Source organism: Akebia trifoliata, chromosome 14 (genome assembly GCF_017979445.1).
Source record: "Akebia trifoliata isolate Shusen 1 chromosome 14, ASM1797944v1, whole genome shotgun sequence".
NCBI lineage: Eukaryota > Viridiplantae > Streptophyta > Magnoliopsida > Ranunculales > Lardizabalaceae > Akebia > Akebia trifoliata.
In genome coordinates, this window is record NC_141388.1 from 6,738,010 (window position 1) to 6,764,252 (window position 26,243).

Consider the following 26,243-nt stretch of genomic DNA (forward strand, 5'->3'; position numbering starts at 1 on the left):
AATTTTGACATAGATGTTAATAACTTTTAGTGTAATGATTTTCTGACGCCCTCCATGATACACGTCCCCATAAAAAAAAATTGTAAATCATTTGCCTCGGGATACACATACACATGGTGAATTAGGGGTCTGTGAAAGGGGGCGTCATATTATCACAACTCTTAACTTTTATGACCTAGAGAGTACTTTTAATTGGGCTATCAGAGGTTATACAACAAAGAGAAAAATTACTCCTTATGGTAGTAAAGCATACAAAAAATGTAGGACTAGCTTCAATAGATAAATTGCGAAAAAGTGAATTGAGAGGAGTTGGACATGTTCAGTAAAAATCAATAACATCCCTGATTAGAAAAAATATTTTAGCTGAAAGTCCTAAAAATGTTTGAGAAAAATTCAGAAGAACGTAATTAGAGATAATAAAAGAAGTATAAAGTCACTTTTAGAACACAATAGAATGGAGTAACTCCATTCATTTAACCGACCCCAAATCTTCGAGAAAAGCTTTGTGATTGTACTGAGTGTACAATAGTATGCCATATTATTGTTTTTGTGAAATTAGAATTTGATCAATTAGATGATATCTAATGTAATTAATAATTATGCGCATTATTGTAACTCAATTCATTACTATTCAAATCATCCCTTTTTTTTTTAATTTATTTAAATTTTCTATTCAATAGTGCCTCAGAGGAGATCAGTTAATATTGATTATTTCGAAGTCCATTGCAGTAACAGATCCCCAACAGCACTGCGATCACCACTGTATACTTTGCTCCAACTTTCTCTTATATATGTCACTATGAATCATAAATTAATAATATGGTTTTCAGCCTCTGTTTGCAGGTATGGATACGAGCTATAACTCAAGCCCGCTGCTCCATGTATAAAACCTAATGTCAGTTAGTGATAGAGCGGTTATGTAGAACCCTTTTGGATAGAAAATAAAAAGTAACTTTTAGAATGTAGAAAATAATCTTCTTCTGCTTTTTAAAAAATAAATTTTTTTTTTTTAATAAGTAATTTTCAAAATGAATCCCAGCAGACTTTTTAACTTTCAAAAGTCAAAAAGTTACTTTTTTTTTTCATGTATCCAGACGGGCTAGAAGCTTGTACCAGAAAGAATTCTTACTCAAGAACCTCCCCCTCCCCCTTCCCCTTCCCCTTCCCCTTCCCCTCCCAATTGACCTTCAATATACAACAAACTATGCACCATACCTGATCATTCTCGCAACCTCTACCAAAGATGACCATCTCTCATGTGGAAGGCAACGTGGTCGACCAAAAATCAAGAAGGGTCTAAATATTTACGGGGCTTGTTAATAAATTTGCCCAAATTCTAAGCTGGTATCCAAAATAAAGATTTTGATGCAATAGTTCTTAAGAGCTTCCACAATTTTTTTTTTTAATAGACAAGGAACATAAACAGAACTGTAGAAAACATAACTCAAGAATGATAAAGCCTGGGCTTAGACCCGTAGCTTAAGTTCAGCTTTACCCATCTGAAAACTAAAAAGAGAGAAGGAAAAGGAATGATAAAGCTCTACATTATGTTTCTCAATACACCAAAAACACATATGCTCATCATCATTCCCAGGGTGTCTTTCAGCGTTTAATTGTGCATTTAGGTGCCTCCTGCAAGATAGCTGCAACACGGGGATTGATATATCGTTTAAGTGAACAATGATCAGCCTTGGATCCATAGCTAGCGTGGCATATTGTAATGCAATTTTGAGCACCCAAAACCATATTACTATATACCAAGATCCATAAACAAGATATTCTCCTAATCACCTTCATTTGCCTTCATAAAAAATCCTGGAATCAATAAATTGTATGGTGGGAGTATGTACCTTGAGTGATGTTAGCTGCTCACGCATTATTCCATCCAACATGGTCTTGAATGATGCTTTGTCTTAGTTGGCGTAAACATTCACCCTTACTCGAGCAGTAACTTCAGGGTGAAGCTTCAGCTCCGCAATGTATTCCCCAGTTTCACGAATCTCCGGGAGAGAAACATTCCGCTTGTCAACATCTCTACACATACAAAGTAACAAATTTACTGGTAATAAGGTGAGGGAATCGACTCAAGGCCATGAGAACCATTTCTGAATTATAATCTCTGAAGCGGTTGGATGCTTCCGCCTACCGAGTTTTGAGGGTAAGCATGTAAAATTCCAGTCTCATGATTGACATACAAAATGTCGGCATCCTATTATAAGGTTTGGTTAGGCAATATAGTTCCAGGTGGACTACAAGAATAGGAACACAATACCTCTGAAGCTGTGCCTTGATTATGTCAACAATATCTTGAGCTGTAACACTGAAAAAACAAACGTGCATTTTAGATATAATGTAGAGAATGGATAAAATTAATTGCTTTAATTCATAATTGATCTCACTCACGTCCCAAAAATTTGTTTTGATTTCCCACCCTTGCGCTTCACCTTGAAAGCTCCAACAGTTTCAAAAATTACAGCAAGTTGTTGAGCCTCTTCTTTCACCTGCAGATACGCCAATGCTGTTTAGTCCTTTTTTTATATTTATTATTATCTGTATTTAAGCCTGGCTTGAGTACTAGAATTATGGTTCCAGCAAAGAAGAAATCAAAATAAATGATCGAGTGTCATACATCCATTTTTGCAACTTAACAGTGACAGAAATGACCAAATTAGAGATATTGCTACATAGGGGGTGTTTAAATATATTTAATGATATTCAATATGCTGTTGTATCCACAAATATAAACAAAAATGTCACTATGAGAAATGAAAAGAACACAAACTGAGTTAGTGAGAGTAAACACTAAAAAAGTCATAAAACAGAATTGGTGGAGATTCTGCACCACCACCATGAGGTTGCGGACCAGCCTGAGACCAGTTTACCTTCCAAAAATGAAAGGGTGATTTAAACAAACCCCCCTCTTCATATTTCGGTGAATATTTGAGATACGCTGTGTTATCAAACTACTAACATGCCCCCCCCCCCCCAAAAAAAAAAAAAAAAAAACCAACCTCTCCCCAACCTTGATCTTCTCTTATAGGCTATTGAAAGGTGACCTAAATGCCCTCATCTTGAACTTCTAGCCAAAAACCCTTCTTTTTTCTCCCAGAAATATGTCATCTTCAAGCTCACCTCACCTAAACCTCTTGAAGCAAAGCCTTGATTTTTGTACCCAAAATTCCATCATCTTCTATTTCACTAAAAAAGTCCTATCTTTCTTTTGAGGTTTGAAGGTTGGCGTAGATAGAGAATCATGAGATTGAAGGTGAAGGTAAATTTTTTTTACCAAGAGGTTAAAGATGACTGGTTTTGGCAAGAAAAATCAAGGGGTTTTGGCTATAGGCTGGAGATGAGGGTATTTAAGTCATTTTTCGTTAGTATACGAGTATACTGAGGTCAAGGGCCATGTCATCAGTTTGGAAACACGGCCCGGGGGGAAGGGGGGGGAGGGGAGGTATATCAAATATTCACCAAAACATGGAGTATGTCTAAATCACTCAAAAGGAAAAAAAGTTTTATCCTCCAAAAATGTTCTTAAAATTAGACCACAATTGCTTTCTAGTCATGAAGTGGCCCCAATGCCATAGCAGCAATCATGATTTTTAGAAATCAAAACTCAGACTAAGGGATGATACTCTGGTAAAATCATCTCATATCCCCAAGAAATGTATGGTCATCAACAAACATTAGCATTATGATGATGTAATCATCAAATCAATGACAAGTAGTATTGCCTTGTTCATAATAGAACAAGAAGCATCGATGGCCTTGGAATTTTTCTATAAATAAAATGTAGAAGCCAGCTAGATATGTTGCCATGGTTGCTCAAGAACTGATTTGACTCGAAGTTTTTGGTTGGTTCACAAGCATTTCCTTAGTTGAAGGCAATTATCAGAAAAAGGCTTCAAATTTCTTTATTTATTCCCATAAGCTTATGTGCTTGACTAGGAGAGGAATTACTACACAGGATAGACTTTCAAGTTTCAACTGTATGTCCAAGATGAAGTTTTTTGGTGCAAAGTTTAAATGCACATAGATGATGACTGCCCAGATGTGGAGACAACTGTATGACATATTAACTTCTTGAAAAATTACATATGGAATACTTATCCAAATCATATAAGACAAGGTTAGAGGCAGCTAGAAAAGTATCTCCAGTCCATTATTTTTTTTTCCTATTCATGATTGGCTGGTATGATTTTCTCTTTTGGTAGGTAAGAAGCTAAAAACGCTGCATACAGTCTTTGTGTCAGTGTTTTATGATACAGCAGAACTACTCTGGCATACCAAAAATGCCAATATCTCGATCTATTTTCGAGTATGAGAACAAGCATTGAGCAAAACTTGCACCATTCTAGAATATATGAGAGAGATTACCCGCTTTTTCTCTGCTTCGATTCTCTCTTCTTCCATCCGCATTTCCCTGCAGAAATGGAACTACTAGAATGTCATCCCATTCACTAGTGCAAGAATGATCAAAATATACAGTACAAGCACATTGTACTCCATGTGAAATATTTGATCAGTAATGTGAAATATTTGATCAGTAAAAGCCCTCCTTTGATTTTATGTTGGTAGCTTCACGTATCTAATCCAAGTATGTAAAAGAAAATATTCGAGTAGGTTCCCCCTACTGAAGGGAGTTTTTTTAGCATATTGACTTTTTGTATTTATGAATAAGCTGGGATCAAACCTGTGACCTCATGTTGCAGTGAAAAAATGCCAACCACTTGAGGTACAAGCCTTACACTTCTTTATATACATTGATGATTGAAGGGATGACATATTTTAAACCAAAACTCTCGGTCAAGGCTTCAAGATACAACCCCTAAAAAAAAATCTAACCAGGGATTCTTCTATATGGATTAAGCCTTTGTGCAGAACTTAGTTTTCAATAGAATTTTTGTGGCTAAATTGTGATCATTAATATTTACAACTTTCCACCTCCAAGAAGGAAATCCAAGACATTTTCCGCTCCTAAAAGTGCTTGATAAGAAGTATAAACATCCAACCATTATTGAGGAAGCCGTGCTCTCTATTAGAAGACTATTAGATAAATCCGTCTTGGTTATTCAGTTTAATTCAAAACCCAACACACTCTCCACCTGTTTGATTAAATTTTTTTCCCTGACTAACAATCAATTCCCCACCTTTCCCACAAATCAACTAACACTAATAAATTCATTTCCTGATATGAGTTTCCATCCGACTTCGTCTAAGTAATTTATTCTAATTGATAACTTCAAATAATTGGAAGGACCATAGTTCAAGGAACACTCTATATTATGGGTTTATTTGTGATAAAATTGTTCACTAATAGTGCGAAAAATTTCTTCCTGTCTTATGGGTTACTTCTGATACCACACATACATACTAAGAATGTTAAAAATAAATAAATAAATAAAATAAAATCTGCAAAATTGGGAGATATGGTTTGTATTTTTATCTTACTTGAGAAGAACAGGGGTGACAATTTGAGCCTTCCCCATGGGGTGGAGGTAGTTTCTGTAAAATCCAGCCTTAACGTCTAGAAGTTGCCCCTTCTTTCCCAGCTCTGCTACGTCCTCCTTCAGAATTATCTGCTCTAACACACAAACAAACAAATGGGTCATCACCAAAATAAATAAAAAAACTGAGAACCCAATATCAGAAAAAAGTTTTAAACTAGAATCCCATTAAATTCAGTTGGTCTCAATTTTATGTCATTTCAACCTACCTTTCGAGTCTTGAGGGCTTTTTTTTGAGCTACCACCAACAAAACCGATCCCTTTTCCGAGATTCTCGTGGTTTCGTTTGTGACTCCGCCTAAGCTCTGAAACCAAGAAGACGAACTCCATGACAGAGCTGTTGTTGATGCCATTGCCACTCCTCTCTCTCTCTCTCTCTCTCTCTTATCTATTGAGACTCTCTAACGTTCAACTGTTAAAGCCTTCCAGTGTGGTAAGTGGTAACAATTGTACAGACCATTTCGTTTGCTAAGAAAAGACCCTTCTATTAAAGATAACTACAATATTGCCATCCTTCAGATACGCATTGGATAGACCGTAAGAATGGCCTACCATTTAAGGCTAGTGTCTATGTAGTATGTGGTAAAGCCTCGTTATATGAGGTCCCATCTTTTTCTTCTTTTTGGAGCAACAAGTCCACGAATTACGTGGGACTCTCAGGCGGCAATTAGATGTTTTGCGAATGAATAATGATTTTCTAACTAAAAAGTCTTCACTCGATCAAATACTCGATGTGTTATAGACACTGAACCATAGATTTGTTTTCTTGGGATATACAAATGCAAATCTCCATAAAATATGTGTATTCGTGTATCTCAAAAAATTAGATCTATGATTCTATGTCTATAACACATCAGCCGAGTATTAACCCAGTTAAGACTTTCCAATTAGAATAGCAGCACCCTTTGGGAATGAGGAACTCCACTTTGTCCATATTGTGAAGGAGAAAATTAGATTTCTTAAAAAAAAATGTTGAGTTCCAACTTTATTATTGTTGAATTATAACGACAGATATATCCGTTGTAATAACTCTTAAAAATTGTCAAACTCAATAATTTTTAAACATTGCGGAACTCAACAATAAAAATCTTAAACTTGACAATGTAACTATGATCTATGTTTTTGTCGATTTTTTTTTTTTCATTATTATTTTATTATTTTCATTTTTTCAATTTCGGATAAATCTTCTCAAGATAACCAAAATGCATATATAATAAGAGTTGCGATCCAATAGGAACAATGTTTGCGTGGCATGTTTGGATTGGCGAATATAAGTGCATGCACAGCTTGGTTATGAGCCCTAGGTGTTTTTAACTCCAATTGAAACATGCCACATAGACATCGTTCCTATTTTATAGGTACAAGATATCATAGTGGATCCTGAGTCATATTATAGTTGTGAAATGGCACTCGAATCAACAAATTGTGATGTAATATTTTTTAAAAATTAGAATCCCAATTTCATTCATCATTTTTTGTTACAAATCGTTGAAATAAAAAAAAAAAAATACATTGAAATATTCAAAATTAGAAGTATATCATTCTTCATTCGTCATTCATAATAAAAATGGTCGAAATAATTGTAATCGTTGTTGAAAAACCTAAGCAATGGAAGAAGATAAGAAAAGAGTAATTTAGATACTCCAAAAATATTATAATCAGAGATGAGGTTTAAAGACAATCAAGAAAGAAAACTTTAGCAAATGAACTATCAAGTCACCATCCAAAAGTTAGGGATTATTTAGAAGAAACACCCCACTTAGGGTCTATTAAATAATTTATCCTCACTTATAACTAACATTCCTAAATGAATCCGACTAGCCTTATTAAGTTTGTAAGGATTTCACCCTTACTAACGTTCCTTGGGACCACTTTGTGGCATCCAAAAACATGATCCGACATGCCAAGATTGTAGAGGATAAAATTCTATGAACTTTGAAAAAAAATGATGAAATACTGCATGACCTGGTCTTTTTATATAGACTAGTTGTCTTATCCAAGGGGTTGAAGATGATTAGTATCGGAAAGAAAAGTCGATGATTTTTAGATCATTTTTCATCAGCCTATTAGAGAAGACCAAGGTAAAGGGGCATATCGTCTTCAAAACATTACGATGGAATGAGGCATGTCATCATTTTGTTTGCATTAGATTAGCTAAGTACAGTGTACACATACTAACTAACCAATGCAATAGTTCAAAATTTCATGGGACCATTTTGACTTTTCTCATAACCAAAGATTTGGAGTCAAGTTGAAAAAATCGTGTTCCTTCATTCTATGTAATGTTGTCTATTATACCAAATAAAATTGAAGAAGATAAGAAAGCAAGTGCCCATGATATTGCCTCACACACCTATGTGAGACATGATAAAAATAAAAATAAAAATAAAACATAAAATTAAAGGGATCCAAAACATTTATAATAATAATCAAACAACGCAAATGCTTATTACATATGAGTATAATTTTGTATTGCTTTGCCATAAAAACTCTTATTAACGCCAACCTGTTTGAAACCGAATCAGGTTATTAGTATTTGTATATAAGTTGCTTGAATGCATCCTTATTCTTTGAATAGTAGTCAATCTCTGCCTGCAATCCAGTTAAAACAAGGAATCAAGGTCAGTGATCTGGTCTTGTACTTAGTTCACAATTCATTTGTGTCTCAATCTGAAGCGAAAAATTTCTTTCTTCTCTTTTACTTTGGTGGGAAAGATGGGATTAAACTTGCAATGTCAAGATCACGACATAAGTCTGCTTGATGGAGCTAATAAACTAAGATGCTTAAACTTTAAGGACTCCTAGACTCAGATCTAGTCTGTAAGAAATTTAAAAATAATAATAATAATAATTCAGTTGGAGTTCAAGTACTAAGGAGTCCATTGTCTTTGAGAACCCAATAGGGAAAGCCCTGGAGAATGAAAACTTTTTAAGGCTGTTTTTAGGATTTTACTTGTGGAGACATTTTCTTATTTCTCAAGTGTTTTGAGTGGTTGAATTCTTTCTACCAAATCCAATAAAACTACTCATTCTCTCTTCTTCTTCTCTAGTTTCTCTTACATTTTTGGATTAATTTGAAAATGGGTGTTCGTAGTGCTTCATATTCTTATTCGCTTAAAGTAAAAAGATGTTCATATATTTGCTCCATTTCATCATCATTCAAGGCAACATGTGTAAATTAAAACACTCAGAAGAAGGCTATTTGGAATATAACTTACCTTGCGAACACCTATGACAGCAGTCATAAGCTTTTCACCAATGAAATCTTTCAAAATCCTATCTTTCTCAAGAGCCTCTACAGACTCACTGAGTTCTTTCGGCAGTCTTTGAAGCTTTCCATCAAGAATAGAAGGATTTGTTCCTGTTCCATAAAATAGTGTCAATATGTCAGATTACTGATTAACCATCATCAAATATGTTTTGCATTAAAAGAATTCATAGAGGAGACCACAATGAGTTAAATGAGGACTCGGTGACACTCTTAAAAGCAAAAGATTCATCATCAAACTAGAAATAATAAGGCTACTTCATTGTCTTTGACAGATCTAGAAGTACAACATTATAGAAGACGCCACACTTTTCTGGCAAAACTTTTCCTTTTTTATTTTTTTTCGCTCACTAGTCCACATACTGAAGGTCAGTTAGTCACACGGCATTCCATACATGGATTTTTTTTTTGCCCTGATGCTTAAGCTTTCACAAAGCATCAGAACTGAAAACTTGGAAAGTTACAAACAAAGATGCCCTCAAACTCATTCTTCTTGGATTTGACGTGAAGAAAATGACGCTGAAAAATAAGATGATGAAACTTTAGAATCTCATTGATCTCCCGTTGGCACAAAGAGAAGTGTAATACTGTATTTTTACCAAAGAGCTTTTTGTTTTGTTTAATGAGTGCTTGCATCAAGGGGAAAGCCAAAATGAAAAGAAAAGGAAAAAAACATAAAACTTTGGAAGTCAAACCAACCTAAGGAGGTTATACATTGAAAGGAAAAAACCAAGATTAATTACTGACCATTTACAAATGTATTAGATAAAAATTAAAAATCTTCAAAGAGAAGGCAGATGCATTGATGATGGAGAGTGTTTTCAACCTAGAATGCCTAAGTAATATTATTCAATAGAGTCGTGCTGGAGTGACCTCAAGCTTGAACCTCATATCGCACATCTTGACGTGAAAGTGGATAGCAACCATAGATGCTTTTCACTCGTATCTCGATGAAAATCATCTATGGTTTCCATACACTTTCACATCAGCATGTGTGATGTGAGGTACAATCTTGAGGTCACTTCAGCATTATTCTATTCAATATTTAGAAATACTGATTATTTCAAAATCCAAATACTTGGGAGGAACCCCGTTAAGATATTAAAGTCTAAACATGGGAAGATGAATTGTTTTATAGATAACCATGATTGAGTCTAAAAACTTTCCAAGTTTGAAAATGGATATCTTATAAGAATAATATATTAAAAACACAAAAAGGAGAACTAAATCACTTTTCATGGTATAAAAAATTGCACAACTATATTGGCTCAGGCAAGCTCAGATGTCTACGAAGACCATCAATCCCAGCAGCAACTATTGAAGCCAATCCCAAGTGCGGATTTGCACACCCATCAAAAGACCTGAGCTCAAAGTTGCTTACAAATCCATAAGATATTCCAGGTGGACATGCAGTCCTCAATGGAGCTTCTCTGTTTTCCTTTCCCCAGCAATGGTATGCTCCACTCCATGTATTTGGTTGAATCCGATCATAACTGCACATCAATTAATCAGTTGCACAAGAATACATGAGATGATTGCAAGTGAAGTGCCATCCTTCCGGTGTATGTACAATAAATTAAGTTTGGGACCACTAATTAAGAAATTACAAACTTCAAGCCAAGTGTCACTAAACGGTATAACATCTGCATTCACATTATTCTAGGGAACTAGATAGTAATTATTCTAGGGAACAAGATAGTGCAAACAAAAATTTACACAAGGGGGTACAAAAAGAGTGGGAAGTAAGGCTAAAAAGAAAGAGAGAGAACATAGCATATTATAATAATATAGGAGTCATTGAAATGTTTAGTGGGAAAACAATATAATGAATATTTATCTAGTTTATATTCTAAGACTGTATGCCCATACATGAACTAATTCATTTACTGAGCATTATATATACAACACAAAAAGAACAATTATCGAAAAGCGCTTATAGTGGAATTGTTTTACTAAAAAAAATAAACAATCTTAACCTATTTGGAAGTGGGGCTGTAAATGCCATGATCGAAGGAAGATGACAGAAAACACCAGCCATAAACTCCTCCCCAACCTTGGACATCCCATATTCAGATGATCCACTAGATGCCGTAAAAACATTCTTCCCATTTTCCAACAGACTTATATGCACATGAGATCCCGAGCCAATATCACCCAATGAGTACCTGACATAGTAAGGGGCAACATAAATGTGATTCCATGAAAGAAAGAAAAAAGGTTTTAGAAGTATTCAAGTGGAAGTTTTGCTAATAAGGAACTATTGAGAGTTTGATCCATGTCTAAACTCAAAGTTTATTGAAGTAAATTGATTCAATCCAGAGTCGAAAGAACGTGAGAAAACTCTACTAGGGTGTGGGGAGAGAGAGTCGGGGAGGGGGGGCTGTTCGGGGTGGATAAATAACAAGGTAATTTATCAATGATAAAAGTTATACAAATTAGAATAATCATTCCTAATGCATAAGAGAAGCACACAGAACAAAAAAAAATCTATAGTATACAGCTCATTAAGGCTAGCGTACACAAGGAAGAATTCATGGCGAACAATATGAACACTAAGATTTTTATTTTATGTTTTAATTTGTGACCATATAAATAATCTCCTAAGAAAATAATTGTGGAAGAATATAAAGTTCAATGTTTATATCAATGATATGTTTTCTAGTACCATCGACGACCCAAAAAATAACAAAATCAAAAGGGATTTTAAATAAATAAGTAGAGAATTGTAGTGAATACACAAACTTACTTTGGCACAAATGTTGCCAATAACCCGTGCTTTCTTGCAACAGCCCTAATAACCTCGCGCGTGAAAACTAAGTTGTCAGCAGCATGAGTACAAACTGTATGCCCCAGTGCTATTTCAAACTGACCTTTCCCAGATTCTGCATGAAGCTGAAACATTGAGGAAGGTAACCAATAAAAGTCAACTACAAAAAGGAATTACTTACATGCACTTGTAAGCATTAAAATAATTATGTATAACTTCATAGGCTAGGATATAAAACTAGTGTTGCAAAGCAAGTAATAAGTCAAGAAAATGTGTTGCCCCTGTTAAGTAAATTAAATAAAAATCTTCTTGATTAGCAATTACCAGTATGATAGAACACTATATCAAAGGTGCGATGCACCGAGATGAAAGTTTTAAAATTACAATTATTTACAGAGTTACAGAAAAGATTTTTTAATGGAGAAACATGACTAGTGATGGGACTGAAAAGTTGATATTCCAAAGAAATACAAATACGGAACAATGTTCTACTGAATATTGATAATAGATAAACAACATAGAAGCATATATAACCAAGAGAAAGATATATATATAATCATAAAATCATCATGAATAATCTCTAGATATTTTCCTTTATACTGATACACTTGTACATATCTAATTTTAAGGTGATGTGGATGCAATGCCATATATCATTGACATGATTAGACATTTCTCAGCTTCTCAATTGAAACCTCACTAACCTTAATGTTTTGTTCCCAAAAAAAATCAGTTGTGGAGGCCACAGCATGGCAAAACTTAATAAGTTGAGCAAGACAGAGTTTTTGACTTTGAACTTCTTCAGCACAACATTATTTCACATCCAAATGAAAAAGATTCCAAGTTTGCATATTGTGGAATCAAAATCAATCTTCTTGCGAGTATTCACTCCTTGAAATCAGAATCAGTCAAGTAGAAGAATCCCCTAAGATCATATGTGAACCACATAAAAGCAATAAAAAGCTACTGAAATTCCTTTTACATTCTGGGTTGTGGGTACACTTTTCTTTACATGCTCTAAAATTGCAAAATGAGAATGTTACAGGGTTTCAATTCTACTCTAGTGACTCAAGAAGTGATGGCTAGAGGCAATATCTTAAAGTTGAAGAAAATAATAACATTTTCTTTTCTCAGCCTGAAGGTGCCAACTTTGTGAGTGGTTATAAATATAAAAATAATAATAAAATAGTTTCTACCAAAAAAATAAAGTGTATGCTTCATTATAGACATACAGTGTAAAATGGAAGGATTTATGAAATACTGGAAATAGATGGATATATAGATTGTACATGTCACACTCAAATACAATAGTGAGAATGCTTCCATAGCCCACAATATGAAAACATCATCTAATTTTCAATGGATCCTCTGTACCTGTTCCACAGAAATAGTCATGGATTGGAGAGCCGAGTTAACCTCTTGTAGTAAAAGGGACGCAGCATCAAAGGATGAAGTGGAGGCGTAGAGGGTGGAATCAAATGGTACCCATTCTTCTTTCCCTTCCCTGGAGAAGCTCGTCTTATGATTATGATGATGCAGATGAGAGGTATAAGCAATGTAAGACAAAAGAAAACATCGCATAACATACCTTAGCACATTCCTCAAAAGATAAAATTCATTTTCAAATCCTGCATCCATTTCCTGCACATAAAAGTATTTTTAAACAAATAAGGAAGATGGCTCCAAGCACTGGACTCGGAATATCTGAATTCTGATTTCTGAATTACCAAGTTAAATTCATCCTTCAAGACTTTTGAAACCCTTCGTAAGGCTTCTCTGGGACAATATTCCCAAGCTTCACCAGGTTTCAGTTGCATGTCAGCCAAAACCATTTCTTCCCGGGGTGCCCTGTTGGGGCAAAGGTAAGGAATTGATATAAATAACAAATATATACACATCTACATCAGTTTAGCATATTCAAATGTAAATCATATTGACATATAGAAACATAAATTTGATGGATCAAACAGTTGCAGTTAATGTGTACAAAGGATCAAGGTTCAAAATATCATTTTGATACAATGTTCGGTTATTAGAAAAATCAAGACCATATTGTCCAAAATATTTTGATAAATTCCGATAGAATCCAAAACATTCCTGAAACATTCAATAGTCCAAGGTCAATATTTGGGTCTTGACTGGAACTGGAATGTTCCACCAAAAATGGCACGATAATTTCAACCATGCCACGAATAACATAAAACATGTAAATAACTACATTGCCCATGTGGTGTGCAACAAGTGCAAAAAAAAATTATGCAATTTATACACCAAAAGGATGTCGAATGTTGTGTTATCCACCTCCACTCTCAGGTGTCACATGCTCGCGTATCATGCCCCAATTTGACCCATGACCCTCTTATATTCATAGTTGCGTCTTTCCCATCAGATTAGTCTTTTGGGGTAAAAAGGTTGTCAACATGGTATCAGTGCGCTACATTCATACAGGTCCATGGGTTCGAGTCTCCTCGGAGGAATTTTCCACCCTTATAGGTGAGGGGGAGTGTTGAGTGTTGTGTTATCTGCCTCCGCTCCCAGGTGTCACGTGCTCACGTATTGTGCCCCAATTCAACCCGTGGCCCTCTTATATTCATAATTACGCCTTCCCCATCAGATCGGTCTTTTAAGGTAAATGGTTTGTCAACAAAGAATACATACATTTCATACATAAAAAAAAAATAAAGAAAAAAGATAGAAGCAAGAGAAAATAATTTTGTTTGGCTATTTGAGCAGATGCATGTCCAAAATGTAAATAGTCGCAGCAAGCGTGAGAAAATAAGTGTCTAAGGCCAGATATGCCACTGATAGGTGAAAGAACATAATTTGTATTACCATGGAAGTCTCCACTTTGTTGACAAATCAGGCATCAATCTGATCTCACCCACACCAGTTAGATTAGTCCCATCAGCTGGTCCATCACAACTTGAACTCATTCCCATAGATGCAAACGTTAAACCTACGCCATTCTTCTTGACAACATCATAAAACCGCTTTACTGGGACTACCTGATACGATAAGTTGTTAATTGAACCATAATCATCTTACATCCTATCCCAAATATTGGGGTCTGAAACATGAAGCCTATTTCACCATTCCACTCTACATCAGACGGTATATTCAGTTGAGGCATTATTTATGTTGATAATACTACAAAAAATGTAGTAATTTGACATCTTTATTCTTACAATGTGACAAAAAAAATATCAGGACGGTAAGCATAAATTTAAATGCAGTGCTATAGAAAAGCATGACAATGCATGAAGAAATTGTAATAATAAATAACACATCAAGAAATATATAATTTGTTGGACTTTGCACTTAAATCATTGACATGAGACAATAACCAAGCCCAAGATAGTGTTATGCAACTGAAACTTATCTTTAACATTAACAAGTGAGTTGGCATCTTTCACCAATGATAATATTTCTTAAAACCCTAAAAAAAAAAGTTATACACCAACAAACCAAGTATATTCCTGGCCTTGGGCATGTGTTTCATACAAGATTTATGCAGACATCATTTACTGGTTTTGTCTCTCCTTCCCTCCACCTCAAGTCATCACATACAATAAATATTTCTCTAGCTAAAAACAGGAATGGCATCATCACCATCAGAGCCTTATTCCAACTATTTGGAGTTTCACTACACAAATCATGAAGGCAATCCTATTTTCCTCTGGCCATGTCTTTTATAAAAGTGTGCATCACCAAATCTCTTTTTCTATTTTTTGTATTGTATTATGTATGAACTGACAATAATCTAGAACAAGAAGAAAGAATAAATAGCTACACCTATGGTGAATGTTGTAGCCATCACCAAGGTGCATGGAATATGGTTATGACTTTAACACACAAGAGTTTCATCTCTAGACAAACAAGACGTGTGAATATGCCTATGAATTCCCATGCAAATACAAATAAGAAGAGGGAGGGAAGGAGAAGAAGAAGAAGAAGAAAAGTGATAGGTGTATGAAAGTGGCGTAGACAACAATGAAGAGAGTTAATATCTATTATTATTTTCATTCTTAAGGAGGATCTTGTCCAAGCACTTATTTGTTTTTCAACTAAATTCATTTTTCATGTGTTTCAACTAATTAACATATTCCAAAACTTCTCTTGGAGAAAAATGGTGATGAAAAAAAAACATAATGATATAGTAAGTGGTTGGAGCAAACATATATATGAAGAGCAAAGAACTCACACGACATCTGTGTTGTCCAGAAGCATCAACCCAAATAATGCGAACAAATACAATATCCTGTTGTGCAACATTATTCTCTATTGTTACAGGGTTGTGAGGTATAGAATTCTTGGAAGTAGATATAATCCTACTAATCTTATAAAGTCGAGCTGCATTTTGCTTTAAAATGTCTTCAGCCGCTTCAACAGCTTCAGGAATTGTAAGATCACCATCATCACAAGAATTACATAGAACAGAAAATATAACTTCGCGAGCTTTCTTTGCACCTATAGAATCAACCAAAAGACAATAAATAACTAGATATAATAGTTCATGTGACCCAGCAAACAAGAATATATAACATTCAATAGATTGAGAGAAGAGAAGAGAATCCATGTTAGCGCTACGAATTTTGAGCAAGAGACAAACTAACCTCTGCATACAAATAACATATAAATGGTAAATGACCAAAACTTACTTCCCAGGTATGAAGTGGCAAGGGAACTGAAGAAAAACATAAATATGCAAAGTTGATTTAAAAGTATTTAATGAAAGTCATAGAGACATGATGTTGTACACTGCAAGATAAGTAGATTGATACTCTTTAGATGGATTGGTACACTACCACTTGAGCTGACTACGTCACAAATCCTAATAACCAATATTAGACATTGGATACAACATATTTGAAAAGATCCATAAATGATGAAGGTGTGCAACACAGAACATTGCTAGTACAATCCTGAAGTTAAGTACAGGTCTGTGGCATGTACTACCCATACTACTGTATACATGAACCGTAAAGGGTTGCTCAAGGGTGCCAGAAATGTTGCTTCTTTTCTGTCATTGCATCATGTGACTTGGGTTTACTCTCCCTATGACACAAAATGTTAGATCATATTTTAATTTATGTATCAAGTATTTATTTAGTTTTTGAAGGCAAGTGGATCATTAATGATTAGTAGTTGTCACTTAGTGGGTGAAGGCAAGTTACAAAAGCAGGACATGGTATTGACAATCACGGCCAACTTAGATAATTGACAACTTCAATTTGCATATCAATTTATCGCCCTGTACATTTAAAAAATGCCATCAGATATTTTTGAATATGAAAAACCATAAATTAGGCTTTAAATGCAATGTTTTCCCATGAATGCACAATAATTTCAACACTGAATTATGCTAGAATGTCTTTTGGATAATAAACAATTTAAACATACCTAAGTAGAAAGTTTCAGGAAATGCATAGCCATCAGTACTGAACATCACCTGCAAAAAATAAGCTAAGGTTAACTGTTATAAATACAAAATGAGAAAACGACAGTACATAATAAATGCCCAGGCATTGTGTTATTCATCGATTTAACTATTTCCAGGACCATACTCATGGAAAAATAGTAAATAGAAACAATAGAAGTTAAAAAAAAAAAAATTAATTCATAGTGAGGCGGTATGAAGCTTATGTTAAAAGAGAATGCATCCACACGGCCAAGTTATTTGGTTGCTAAAAGTAGATTCACATTCTGAACAGAGATTTGAAGAAAGAGGTAATTTGGATTTAGCATCACTACTCCAACAAATACACAAACCTCGACTTTCAGCCTAGTATAGGCTTGAATCATCATCACAAATTGAAAATAAAGTACAGATTTCAGATCAGATACAATGCAAGGAATTGTCTCAATCAGAAAAACAATTATAGGCATAGATTTAAAGTTTTGTACCATCTCAAAATGTCTCAGCCGAGACTGAAATGAAACATTGAATGTTTCGGGATTGTCTCGGAGACAGCTTTGATATTCTCCAGATAGAGAGAATGTTTCGAGATGAGATTTTAAACTTTGATATAGGTTCACTTTGGTGAAAGTATAAGAGATGCAGAAAATATCATGTTCATGAATGTCTTTATCCTATTCATGGGGCATACTGGTCGTTTTTTGAGCTAATTGGCCTTATAGAACTGTACCCATTTTCATCTTTTCATTGATCATGGAACACATTAGAAGACCTTGAGATTTATCTGCAAACAGAGACAAAATCTGAACCTCAAATTAACAGGTCATCTACAGCCTCTGCTTGAGATTTTAGGATGCACTAGAAAACATTTGTGGAGAAATTTACTTGAGCCTGACCTTCAGATCACTACTTCACAGCCAAAACACCACCAAAATCTACTATTCAAAGTCTAATAATCAAGAGATGATATTACATGAGGTGGTCTTCTCTCGTCTCTCTCTCTCTTTCTCACATCTGATAGTCTCCATGAGCCTCACTCAAAGCAACAGGACAAGCAAGAATTCAAATTCAACATCTTCATTGTCACCTCAGCTTCTCCATCCTCTAAGCCCGTCAAGCAAAACCAATGTTGGATGATACATCTCTAATACCTCCTCTTAGAATTTCTCTCATGAATGTTCTCTTTGAGGATTTTCAGTGTGTCATTGTTGCAACTACTACTTGATGGACTTCTTTTATATTAATAATATAGGCACTTTCCTATTCCAGATTCCTCCTCAAACTAGTTTTTCATTCTTTTCTTTTTTGTGTGTGTGTCATGTCTGACTTGTAATTTGCCCAAACGAACACTGTATCATTGGAAAATAGCTTGAGAGTCATTGACTGCACTTCACAACCGGGGGTTAACCTTGTATTTTTTTTTGGATAGGTCACTCTTAACCTTGTTGAAGATACATTAACTATGTATCAAAATTATCAACTCCTTACAATAAATGAAAAATAGTATGAGAAAGACATCATTGGCGCTTGGTGCAAATATTTTTTGGAGCAGTAAATGCAATTGTATTGCAGGGTTTAGACTCATTGATAGCATCTCAAAAAGAGTGAGACATAATTAATAAATGAGAGACTACATCTGTAATACAATCTTCCTCCACTTAAAAAATCAATAATAGAAACATTATTATAATTGGTCAACATAGAAGTGGTCCTTGCTTCACAAATTTAGAGATCATGTACAACAGAAATAATCAAACAAGCATGAAAATCTTTTCAACATGATAGATGCATCAAAAATAACATAAATACAATGCACAATTGACCTAAAATATTAAAGAAAGCTCAAGTGCTCACCTTCTTTATTGGAGCTAACTCTAAAAGTTCTTTGACACAAGTTATCCTCCCATGGACACTAAGCTTTGGCACAGCCAATCCGAAATCAAGGTAAACCTGATTGTGAAAGCATTACTAAATCTGTGAAGGAACTTGTAAGTTTTGACTTGAATAAAAGTCCAAAAGGCCATATTCAAAGTACAAAATAACATACCTGAGGGTAAACAGAGGCTAGATATGATGCTTCCTTAGAAAAGGATAGGATGCATGTAGGAGCACAATACAACATTTAGAATATCTCTTGTCTTCAAGAAGGGCTCGCAGATGAAGGGGATTACTCAGCCTCAAATCCAAATCTCTATCTCCAAAACTGATACCCAATTTTTTTAAAAAGAAGTTTAGTATTTATGGAAAAAAAAAAAAGAGGTAAAAAAGAAAAAAGATCAATAAAAACTAATGAAAGTACAAGAATATAGCAGAGAATCTTGTAGTTCTATGATCAAATGCATACTCATGTTAAATGTATGGGGGACTCTCTAGCCAAAGAATGAACCTCTAAAGAAGAGAAGCCTTGTATGTAAGGATCGCTCTATTTTACAAAATAAGTGAAACTACACGAAGTATTTTTGTAACCACTAAGAAAATAAAAGACATCTTGGCTTAACTAAATTGAATAAGAAAATGATAGAATTAAATGCATATCTCTACAAGTGCCAACCATATTCCTTGCAAAATAAATAGGGATCTAGATAAATATGTGTGTTAGGATGCATTAGTTTGGTAAGTGTGAAGAAATCAAGACTCGTGTATTATCCTGTGTGTATTTGTATCGGTAAGTCAAAGCACAAAGCAAAGTTCAAACTACACATAAAGATATAGTCAATGAAGCTTTTATTCTTGATCCGAAAAGGCTTCCCAACTGCAAGAAGTGACAAAAGTATCATCTTCTGCTGGACATGAAAGAGTTATAGCAACGTATTTGATTATAGTTTATATTAAATGCATATATCTCATACTTACAACTTAAGACTTCAGTAAGTCCTTCCTCAGCATCTTTCTTAGTAACAAGTGGATTGATTTCTAGACCACTTCGGTAAGCAGCTATGCTCTTCAAGGCAACACATTTATGGACAACTGTAACAAAGGTGCTAAGGAAACTAACCAAATGAAGGACTGACATCTTTTACCAACAAAAGATCATCTTCTTCATAAAAGCCTTTTCTTTTACCATTTAACAATAAAAGATAAGATTTGGAAAACATAAATATGAAAGGATATGCCTTCAACTTTTCCCTGAAGATTTCGGTGAACGTATCCATTGTCCATTTTGATCCATATGGTATCTCCTGAAAAAAGAAAATGTATGGATACACCTCAAATTTTAAAAATAAAAATTAAATTAAATTAAGACGCTCTCTCCATTAACTTATTCAAGGTATTATAGTGAACAAAGAGGCTACATAAATATTAAAACTCAATTTATCATCGGGATCCCCAACCAAGAAATAGCAAAAATAACCGATACAGTAGCCTGAAATTTGTTATTTTAGTTTGAATCTGAAATTTACCATCTTTAGTAAATTACTACTTTAATGTTTTTAGGTCAATTTTAAGATGTTTTGTGTCCTAACTTTTTTAGGACAGTACTATTAAGTATTTTAAGATTAATATCAAAGTTCGAGTCAAATTAGGATTTTTACTATGCTTTGAAAATTTTATTTCGGTAAAATTTTTACTATTTTTGGAAACTTTCTATTTCTTCCTTAGCGTAGTTTCCTTCTTTAACTTTCTGTACTCTTCTCTTTATTTTGTTGAGAACAAACTGTGATTTGCATTAATAATTTATAATGAGATCATTCCTAACACAGGATCTATAGTTGACATTGTTCATACTCGAACTAATCTTAACTTCTATAACTTAATATAGAAATGGCATAATCAGAAATAAACATTTAAGCTCCATTATTTATTTATTTTATCTTTGTTTGCCTAGTATGATTTATATCTCTACAGCAAATAATTATTTTCTATCTCAATTTATTTCTAAATGCTCCCATTATTTTGTGTGCCAGCAATCAGGCTTCAAAGTTTTCATTTCAGAATGTTTCATTCCAGATATTTCGATTTCAACCAAGATCAAAACGAAACATTGACTCCTAAACATTGAATGTTTTGGATTTTCTCGGAATGTTTCGGTATGTCTCAGGATATTCCAAGACATACCATTGAGAGTCTTGATTTTCTCTCGGTCGAAACATTGCCTCGAGACGAGATTTTGAACCTTGCCAATAGTAACAAAGAAACAAAAGAAAAATAATGAAAAGTGAGGCACAAGCATTGGCCAAATGATGTAAGCCTCAGTTGTTTTTACATTTCTTCCTTGGGCCTTGTGATTTGTTTAATGAGCCTTGCCTTGAGAAGCATCTTAAGGCATATACCTCACACATGAAAAAATGCAGATTGCAAATATATAGGTACACAACATTAAAATATAAAGCATGAACATAGCCAAATTTAAGAAAATAAACAAATCTTTCTCTCTCTATGCAATATATATTACATAAAATTAGGATTTACATAAAATTAAATTATCATTTAAATAATTATTTTAGAAATTTTAAATAGATAATCTTATTTTATATCAAAGTTTATCATTTACTATATTCCTAGGGCAGTATTGTAATCTAAAATATTAACTAAGCCGATTTTGAATTTGCATTAGAGGTCCCACTATAATAATGGAGATGTAAAGGATATTTTTGTAATTTTAACATGACTAATGGTGAAGTGACCTCAAGATTGGACTTCACATAGCACATCTTGACATGAAAGTGAAAAAGCATTTGTGGTTCTTATCCACTTTCACATTAAGATGTGCGATATGAGGTCCAATCTTGAGGTCACTCCGGCACCGCTCTTTTAACATAATTAACTACCCAATTATGGGAGTGGTGCATTTGTAACTTATTTCATTTTTGAAAGAAAAGACCCCAATTATTAGTAAGTTTAACTGGATTGTGGGGGCACTTTTAAAATTTAAAACTTCAAGCAGGGGCGGATTTACAGTGGGGTCACTTGCTCCCACAAGAAGTTTCAATGTCTATGGATTAGTGACTTGTTAGGACAGATTTTAGCAACAGATAAAAAAATCTGTCACTGTTGCCTCCACAACTATTTTTTTTTTTCACTCTTAGTTGTCCCCACAAATTTTTTTCTACTCTTGGTTGTCCCCACATGAACAAAATCCTGGCTCGGCCCCTGGAGTCAACAAGTCTCTACTCCACATCTCCACCTTCTCTCATCTTTATTATTACAATGAGAAAAGGCTGAGTAGAAGTGGTCCGACATCAAAATTTGGAATCCCACAAAAGACCCCACCTTTACATTTAAGCTTAATACGATGAGAGTAATTTTCATCAAAAATCAATAAATTACAATCCCACGATACCTAAAATCACATTTGTCACTTTTCTAAAATTATAAATATACTTTTCTAATGTTATCTTCAAAATTCCCTTATTCAATATTTTAGATAATAAAAATATATCTCCAAGAAGAGAACATTTATAGAAAAAAAACATCGGAAAGAAGAAAAAATTCATGTAAAAAAGAGCAAAAAATATTCGAAAAATCAAAAATGTCTCACGTTATCAAGAATCTTCTCGGCCAGACGTTCAATTCGCAACACTCTACCAACAACAGGTGCAAAGCTCTTGTGCCAATCGAGATCATGCATTTTGTCGAACTCAATTCCATCATCAATAAGTAAGGTAGAGATCTTAGCAGCTCCAAAGCACTTTGAACTAATCCATTGTAATCCCGAGGATCTGCGATGTGTTTCAACCCCATCCAAGGATTTCTCACAACCATACAGTTCTGCAATCTCTCTCAAACTTCTCTGTCATTCATAAAATTCCAAAAAGAGAGGGAAAAAAAATCAGATTTTTATCGGTGTGATTGAGTTATACCGAAAAAACACTAATTTCTTGATCAAAATCAAAAGTTAAAAAAAAAAAAAAAAAATCCAAGGCAAGGATTGAAAAGTTTAACGAGAAAATAATAGGGGATCGCCCGATTGAGTGACTCAGAGGTGTCGTGCAAGTTCAACTCGTTTGACTACTAGTCAAACTCATGTTTTATACCATTGATGCTATTCAATCCAACAGTGACTGGTGAACAAGCGCACGACAGAAAGATTGAAGTTTACCTCGAAAGAGAGAGTGTGGGGTGCGTAGGATAAGGCCTCGCCTTCTGCTTCAGAGAAGCATCTTAAGAAAGGGAAGGTGGAGTCGAGGGAGATGATATTGTGCGCATGGGCGTCCACCAGCTCCACCTTCTCCACTGCTTCTCTCAGCTCCGCATACTTCTCCATCTCTCTGTCTCTCTGGATCAGGAGTTGGTCGTGTATGTAGTTGAAACATGAATCGTTGAATTTCTTTTGTGGGAGTTTTGATGCAATAGATCTGAGGTTCAAAAATAATCTTGCATCATTAAAATTTATTTCAAATATAATAATTATTAAAAAAAAATTTGAAAGCTGGTCCTCGAATTTTATGATATTAATATCGATGAATATCAACGGTTTGTATATTAAAAAGATGTTGATACGGTACATCTCAATCTTCTCCCAATAGAAACCTCCAAGTTAAGATTCAAAAAACTACGGCTAACGGATCAGCTCGTAAGTTATGCTCCACGACAGTCGATATTAATTTGCTATTTCCTTAAATAGAGAAATATGGATATTTCACAAGGCCAATCTCGACAATTTGCATCATTGACACACACACACACACACAGCCGAGTCAGGTCGATGTGGTGTGGTGAGATAAGGTGTCTTTGATTAGTTACTTATCTTTTTCTTACAAATTACATTTTAGATTGGGTCCTAACGGGGAAATTCTACACCAAGTTAAATCAATGACACACGCGCGTTGAGCCGAGTCAAATGTGTTGAGGTGAGGTGTCTTTCATTAATTACTAATCTTTTTATTATGAATTACATTTTATAATAATTAATTATTATTTAATTAATTAATTTTTACCATTTAAATTATACTAATTAAAGTATTAAAAACATATTAGCCATTTAAGCTTTTATTTTCTATATATTCAAACATAATCCCTAAGGGAAAGTAGATCTTTATATTCTTTCTTTCCTTTCGAGTGATATTCTTTTCTACTCAAGTTTATTTTCCTGTTCTATCTTCTTAAATTAAATAACTGTTTTTTACTTTATTTTATTTTGCAAAGATTTTGGGTGTGAATTTGGATTCTTGTCTAAGATGCAATATATAGAAGAAGATCTAATTGATATTGGACAGTTGTGTCCTTAGAGCGTCGTGTCATTGTTCTACTTGCATTTCTAAAATTTTACAAATACTTGAAACGCCTTAAAGAGAACGATTAAATTTGCGCCTCGATTCAATTCAGTTATTACATGTCAGATAACAATATTACTAAAATTTTAATACAATTCAAAAGATTCAAGGCCAGGTAATAAAGAAATTTTTTAGTCTCTGTTAATTTTACAATTGATCAACAACACTTATGGAAAAATAATGATAACTTGACTATAATTGAATTTCAGTTTAGGGATCAAAAAATAAATAAATAAAGTTTTAGCTCGGATTTGAAGTTTGATAATTCAATAAAAGAAGTGCAAGATGGAGAAAATATAATAAAATAACAAAAGTATAATTCAAATAAAATAATACATATTTTTTATAGAATTAATAAATAAGGATTTATTTATTGAAAAATATATTAAAGTCATGTACCAAAAACAAATAAAATCAGGTCCAAAGTCATACAAAGCAATATTAAATAATATTTTTTTCAAAACCATATACCAACAATCCCTATTCAACCACCCTAGATGTGTAATTAAATTAGCCTATGTAGATTAGTCTACCTGCCATGACCTAGGCATATTGGACAGCATCAATATTTGACCAAATGGTGTGGATTCTACAATTATCATCATCATCTTTACTATTATAACGAGAGAAGGTTGAGTTGAAAAGTTAATAATTCCAACAATTAGATTCCAAAAATGCCATCATCTTAACATATAAAATTAATATATTCAAATTTATTTTGGTCGAAACAAAAAATCTAAAATCGAGTTGAAAAGTCACATGTGATAAAATATTAAACTACATCTCCAAAATCAAGTTAATTAATTTTTGAAAGGAAAATGTTGAAGTAACATTGAAATTGACATCATTTGACATTGTCATCGTGGATGTGTGTACATAACCATACATGTTTTTCATCGATATACAAGTGAGAAGCATTTGTGGTTCTATGCACACTAATGTATGAAACGATGTCAATGTCACTCCAGCACTAAGATTACAATTCCATATTCACACTATCATGTAATTCCCTTTTTGTTTAGTTTCACTCACGCGCGTCGCACAGGCATTCCACTAGTCATGGTTTAAAAATATGTAAAGATTTGGTTTAAACCTCTCGATCTTGACGATGACAGAACAAGTCATTGGAGGATTATCTCGGTTTAACCCATAATGTCTCAGTTGAGAAGGTCTCAATACCTCGGACCGAGACAATGCCTTGAGATGAGATTGTTGTTATTCATAATCATCAAAGCCTTATCACAAAAATTTGGGGGCGAAAGAATCTTATTCATCCATTCAACGAAATGCTGTCTACATATATTTTTCCGAGGCAGATCAGACTGCAATTTGTACATGAAATTGCCTCAAAACACCTATTGTGAGACTGATAATGAAACGCAAAGCAAGTGATTATCACACATGAGTATAAATTTGCATTGTTTAGCCATAGAAAAGAAAGTAAGTAAAGTGCAGTTCAGATTGAAAGTTTATATACAACAACATTCCCTTACAAAGGCATACCTGTTCGAAACCACATCAGTAGCGATGTATAAGTTGCTCGAATGCATTCTTGTTCTTGGAATAGTAATCAATCTCTGCCTACGATCCAGTCAAAACAGAACATTAAGGTCAACATTCTCAATGTGTCACATTTTCATTCACAGTTAGTAACATAGTTTTGGTCAACAATGCAACATATGTAAATTAATAATTTAGTAGTCTTTTTTGAAAGGAATAATTTAGTAGTCGATTTGGAATTGTAACTTACCTTGAGAACACCAATGACAGCAGTCATGAGTTTTTCACCGATGAAATCCTTCAAAATCCTATCCTTCTCAAGAGCTTCCACAGACATGCTGAGTTCTTCCGGTAGTCTTTGAATTCCTCTGTCAAGACTAGAAGGGTTTGTTCATGTCTACACTGTGGACAACGGATTGAATACGTATTTAGGCTTTGCCTTGTCCATTGACCATGTTCTTGTCCAAGGACTAGTCCCGAGCACGTGCAACACCCGCACATCACACACACCAAGTGAGAGTGGTCCCGTGAGGAATTAATGCTCATTATTACATTAGTCAGATGGGTCCAA

At 34.2% G+C, this 26,243-nt stretch overlaps 4 protein-coding genes across 4 annotated transcripts in view; all 4 read right to left on the reverse strand.

Moving 5' to 3' along the window:
* Positions 1–1,342: 1,342 nt before the first annotated feature.
* Positions 1,343–5,920, reverse strand: RPL9 (ribosomal protein L9). The gene is made up of 7 exons (XM_086423925.1): positions 5,717–5,920; positions 5,452–5,579; positions 4,378–4,423; positions 2,404–2,501; positions 2,273–2,320; positions 1,851–2,034; positions 1,343–1,643 (listed from the first exon to the last, which is right to left on the reverse strand). Exons 1-6 carry the CDS (start codon positions 5,858–5,860, stop codon positions 1,914–1,916), a joined length of 585 nt encoding a protein of 194 aa, XP_086280051.1. The 5' UTR covers positions 5,861–5,920; the 3' UTR covers positions 1,343–1,643; positions 1,851–1,913.
* Positions 5,921–7,883: 1,963 nt separating this feature from the next.
* On the reverse strand, positions 7,884–19,057 carry LOC147385879 (protein fluG-like). Its single transcript, XM_086423882.1, has 13 exons — positions 19,006–19,057; positions 18,813–18,908; positions 16,943–16,991; positions 15,744–16,009; positions 14,375–14,547; positions 13,270–13,390; positions 13,131–13,183; positions 12,917–13,046; positions 11,522–11,667; positions 10,752–10,940; positions 10,038–10,268; positions 8,726–8,870; positions 7,884–8,099 (listed from the first exon to the last, which is right to left on the reverse strand). The coding sequence occupies exons 3-13, from the start codon at positions 16,986–16,988 to the stop codon at positions 8,037–8,039; spliced, it is 1,563 nt and encodes a 520-aa protein (XP_086280008.1). The 5' UTR covers positions 16,989–16,991; positions 18,813–18,908; positions 19,006–19,057; the 3' UTR covers positions 7,884–8,036.
* Positions 7,884–26,243, reverse strand: part of LOC147385878 (protein fluG-like) — a 40,879-nt gene continuing 22,519 nt past the window's right edge. The window contains exon 19 of the mRNA XM_086423879.1: positions 7,884–8,023. The gene's annotated coding sequence lies outside the window, so the exon portion shown is untranslated. The remainder of the gene's footprint in view (positions 8,024–26,243) is intronic.
* On the reverse strand, positions 19,010–23,245 carry LOC147385880 (protein fluG-like). Its single transcript, XM_086423881.1, has 5 exons — positions 22,999–23,245; positions 22,438–22,689; positions 20,069–20,137; positions 19,812–19,926; positions 19,010–19,161 (listed from the first exon to the last, which is right to left on the reverse strand). The coding sequence occupies exons 1-5, from the start codon at positions 23,161–23,163 to the stop codon at positions 19,136–19,138; spliced, it is 627 nt and encodes a 208-aa protein (XP_086280007.1). The 5' UTR covers positions 23,164–23,245; the 3' UTR covers positions 19,010–19,135.

What these genes read in the sequence shown, in the direction of transcription:
- RPL9 (XM_086423925.1), bottom strand. Translation starts at nt 5,860, where the DNA reads ATGGCATCAACAACAGCTCTGTCATGGAGTTCGTCTTCTTGGTTTCAG. An exon ending in TCAAAACAAATTTTTGGGAC is followed by an intron (nt 2,321 to 2,403) that starts GTGAGTGAGATC and finishes TTGTTTTTTCAG; the next exon opens with TGTTACAGCTCAAGATATTG. An exon ending in ATCAAGGCACAGCTTCAGAG is followed by an intron (nt 2,035 to 2,272) that starts GTATTGTGTTCC and finishes TTGTATGTGTAG; the next exon opens with AGATGTTGACAAGCGGAATG.
- LOC147385879 (XM_086423882.1), bottom strand. Translation starts at nt 16,988, where the DNA reads ATGTTCAGTACTGATGGCTATGCATTTCCTGAAACTTTCTACTTAG. An exon ending in TGACTATTTCTGTGGAACAG is followed by an intron (nt 11,668 to 12,916) that starts GTACAGAGGATC and finishes TCAATGTTTCAG; the next exon opens with CTTCATGCAGAATCTGGGAA. An exon ending in ACAGCCCCACTTCCAAATAG is followed by an intron (nt 10,269 to 10,751) that starts GTTAAGATTGTT and finishes ATTGATGTGCAG; the next exon opens with TTATGATCGGATTCAACCAA.
- LOC147385880 (XM_086423881.1), bottom strand. Translation starts at nt 23,163, where the DNA reads ATGGAGAAGTATGCGGAGCTGAGAGAAGCAGTGGAGAAGGTGGAGCTG. An exon ending in CCGAGAAGATTCTTGATAAC is followed by an intron (nt 20,138 to 22,437) that starts GTGAGACATTTT and finishes TTCTTTTTTCAG; the next exon opens with GAGATACCATATGGATCAAA. An exon ending in ACTTACTGAAGTCTTAAGTT is followed by an intron (nt 19,162 to 19,811) that starts GTAAGTATGAGA and finishes ATTGGGTATCAG; the next exon opens with TTTTGGAGATAGAGATTTGG.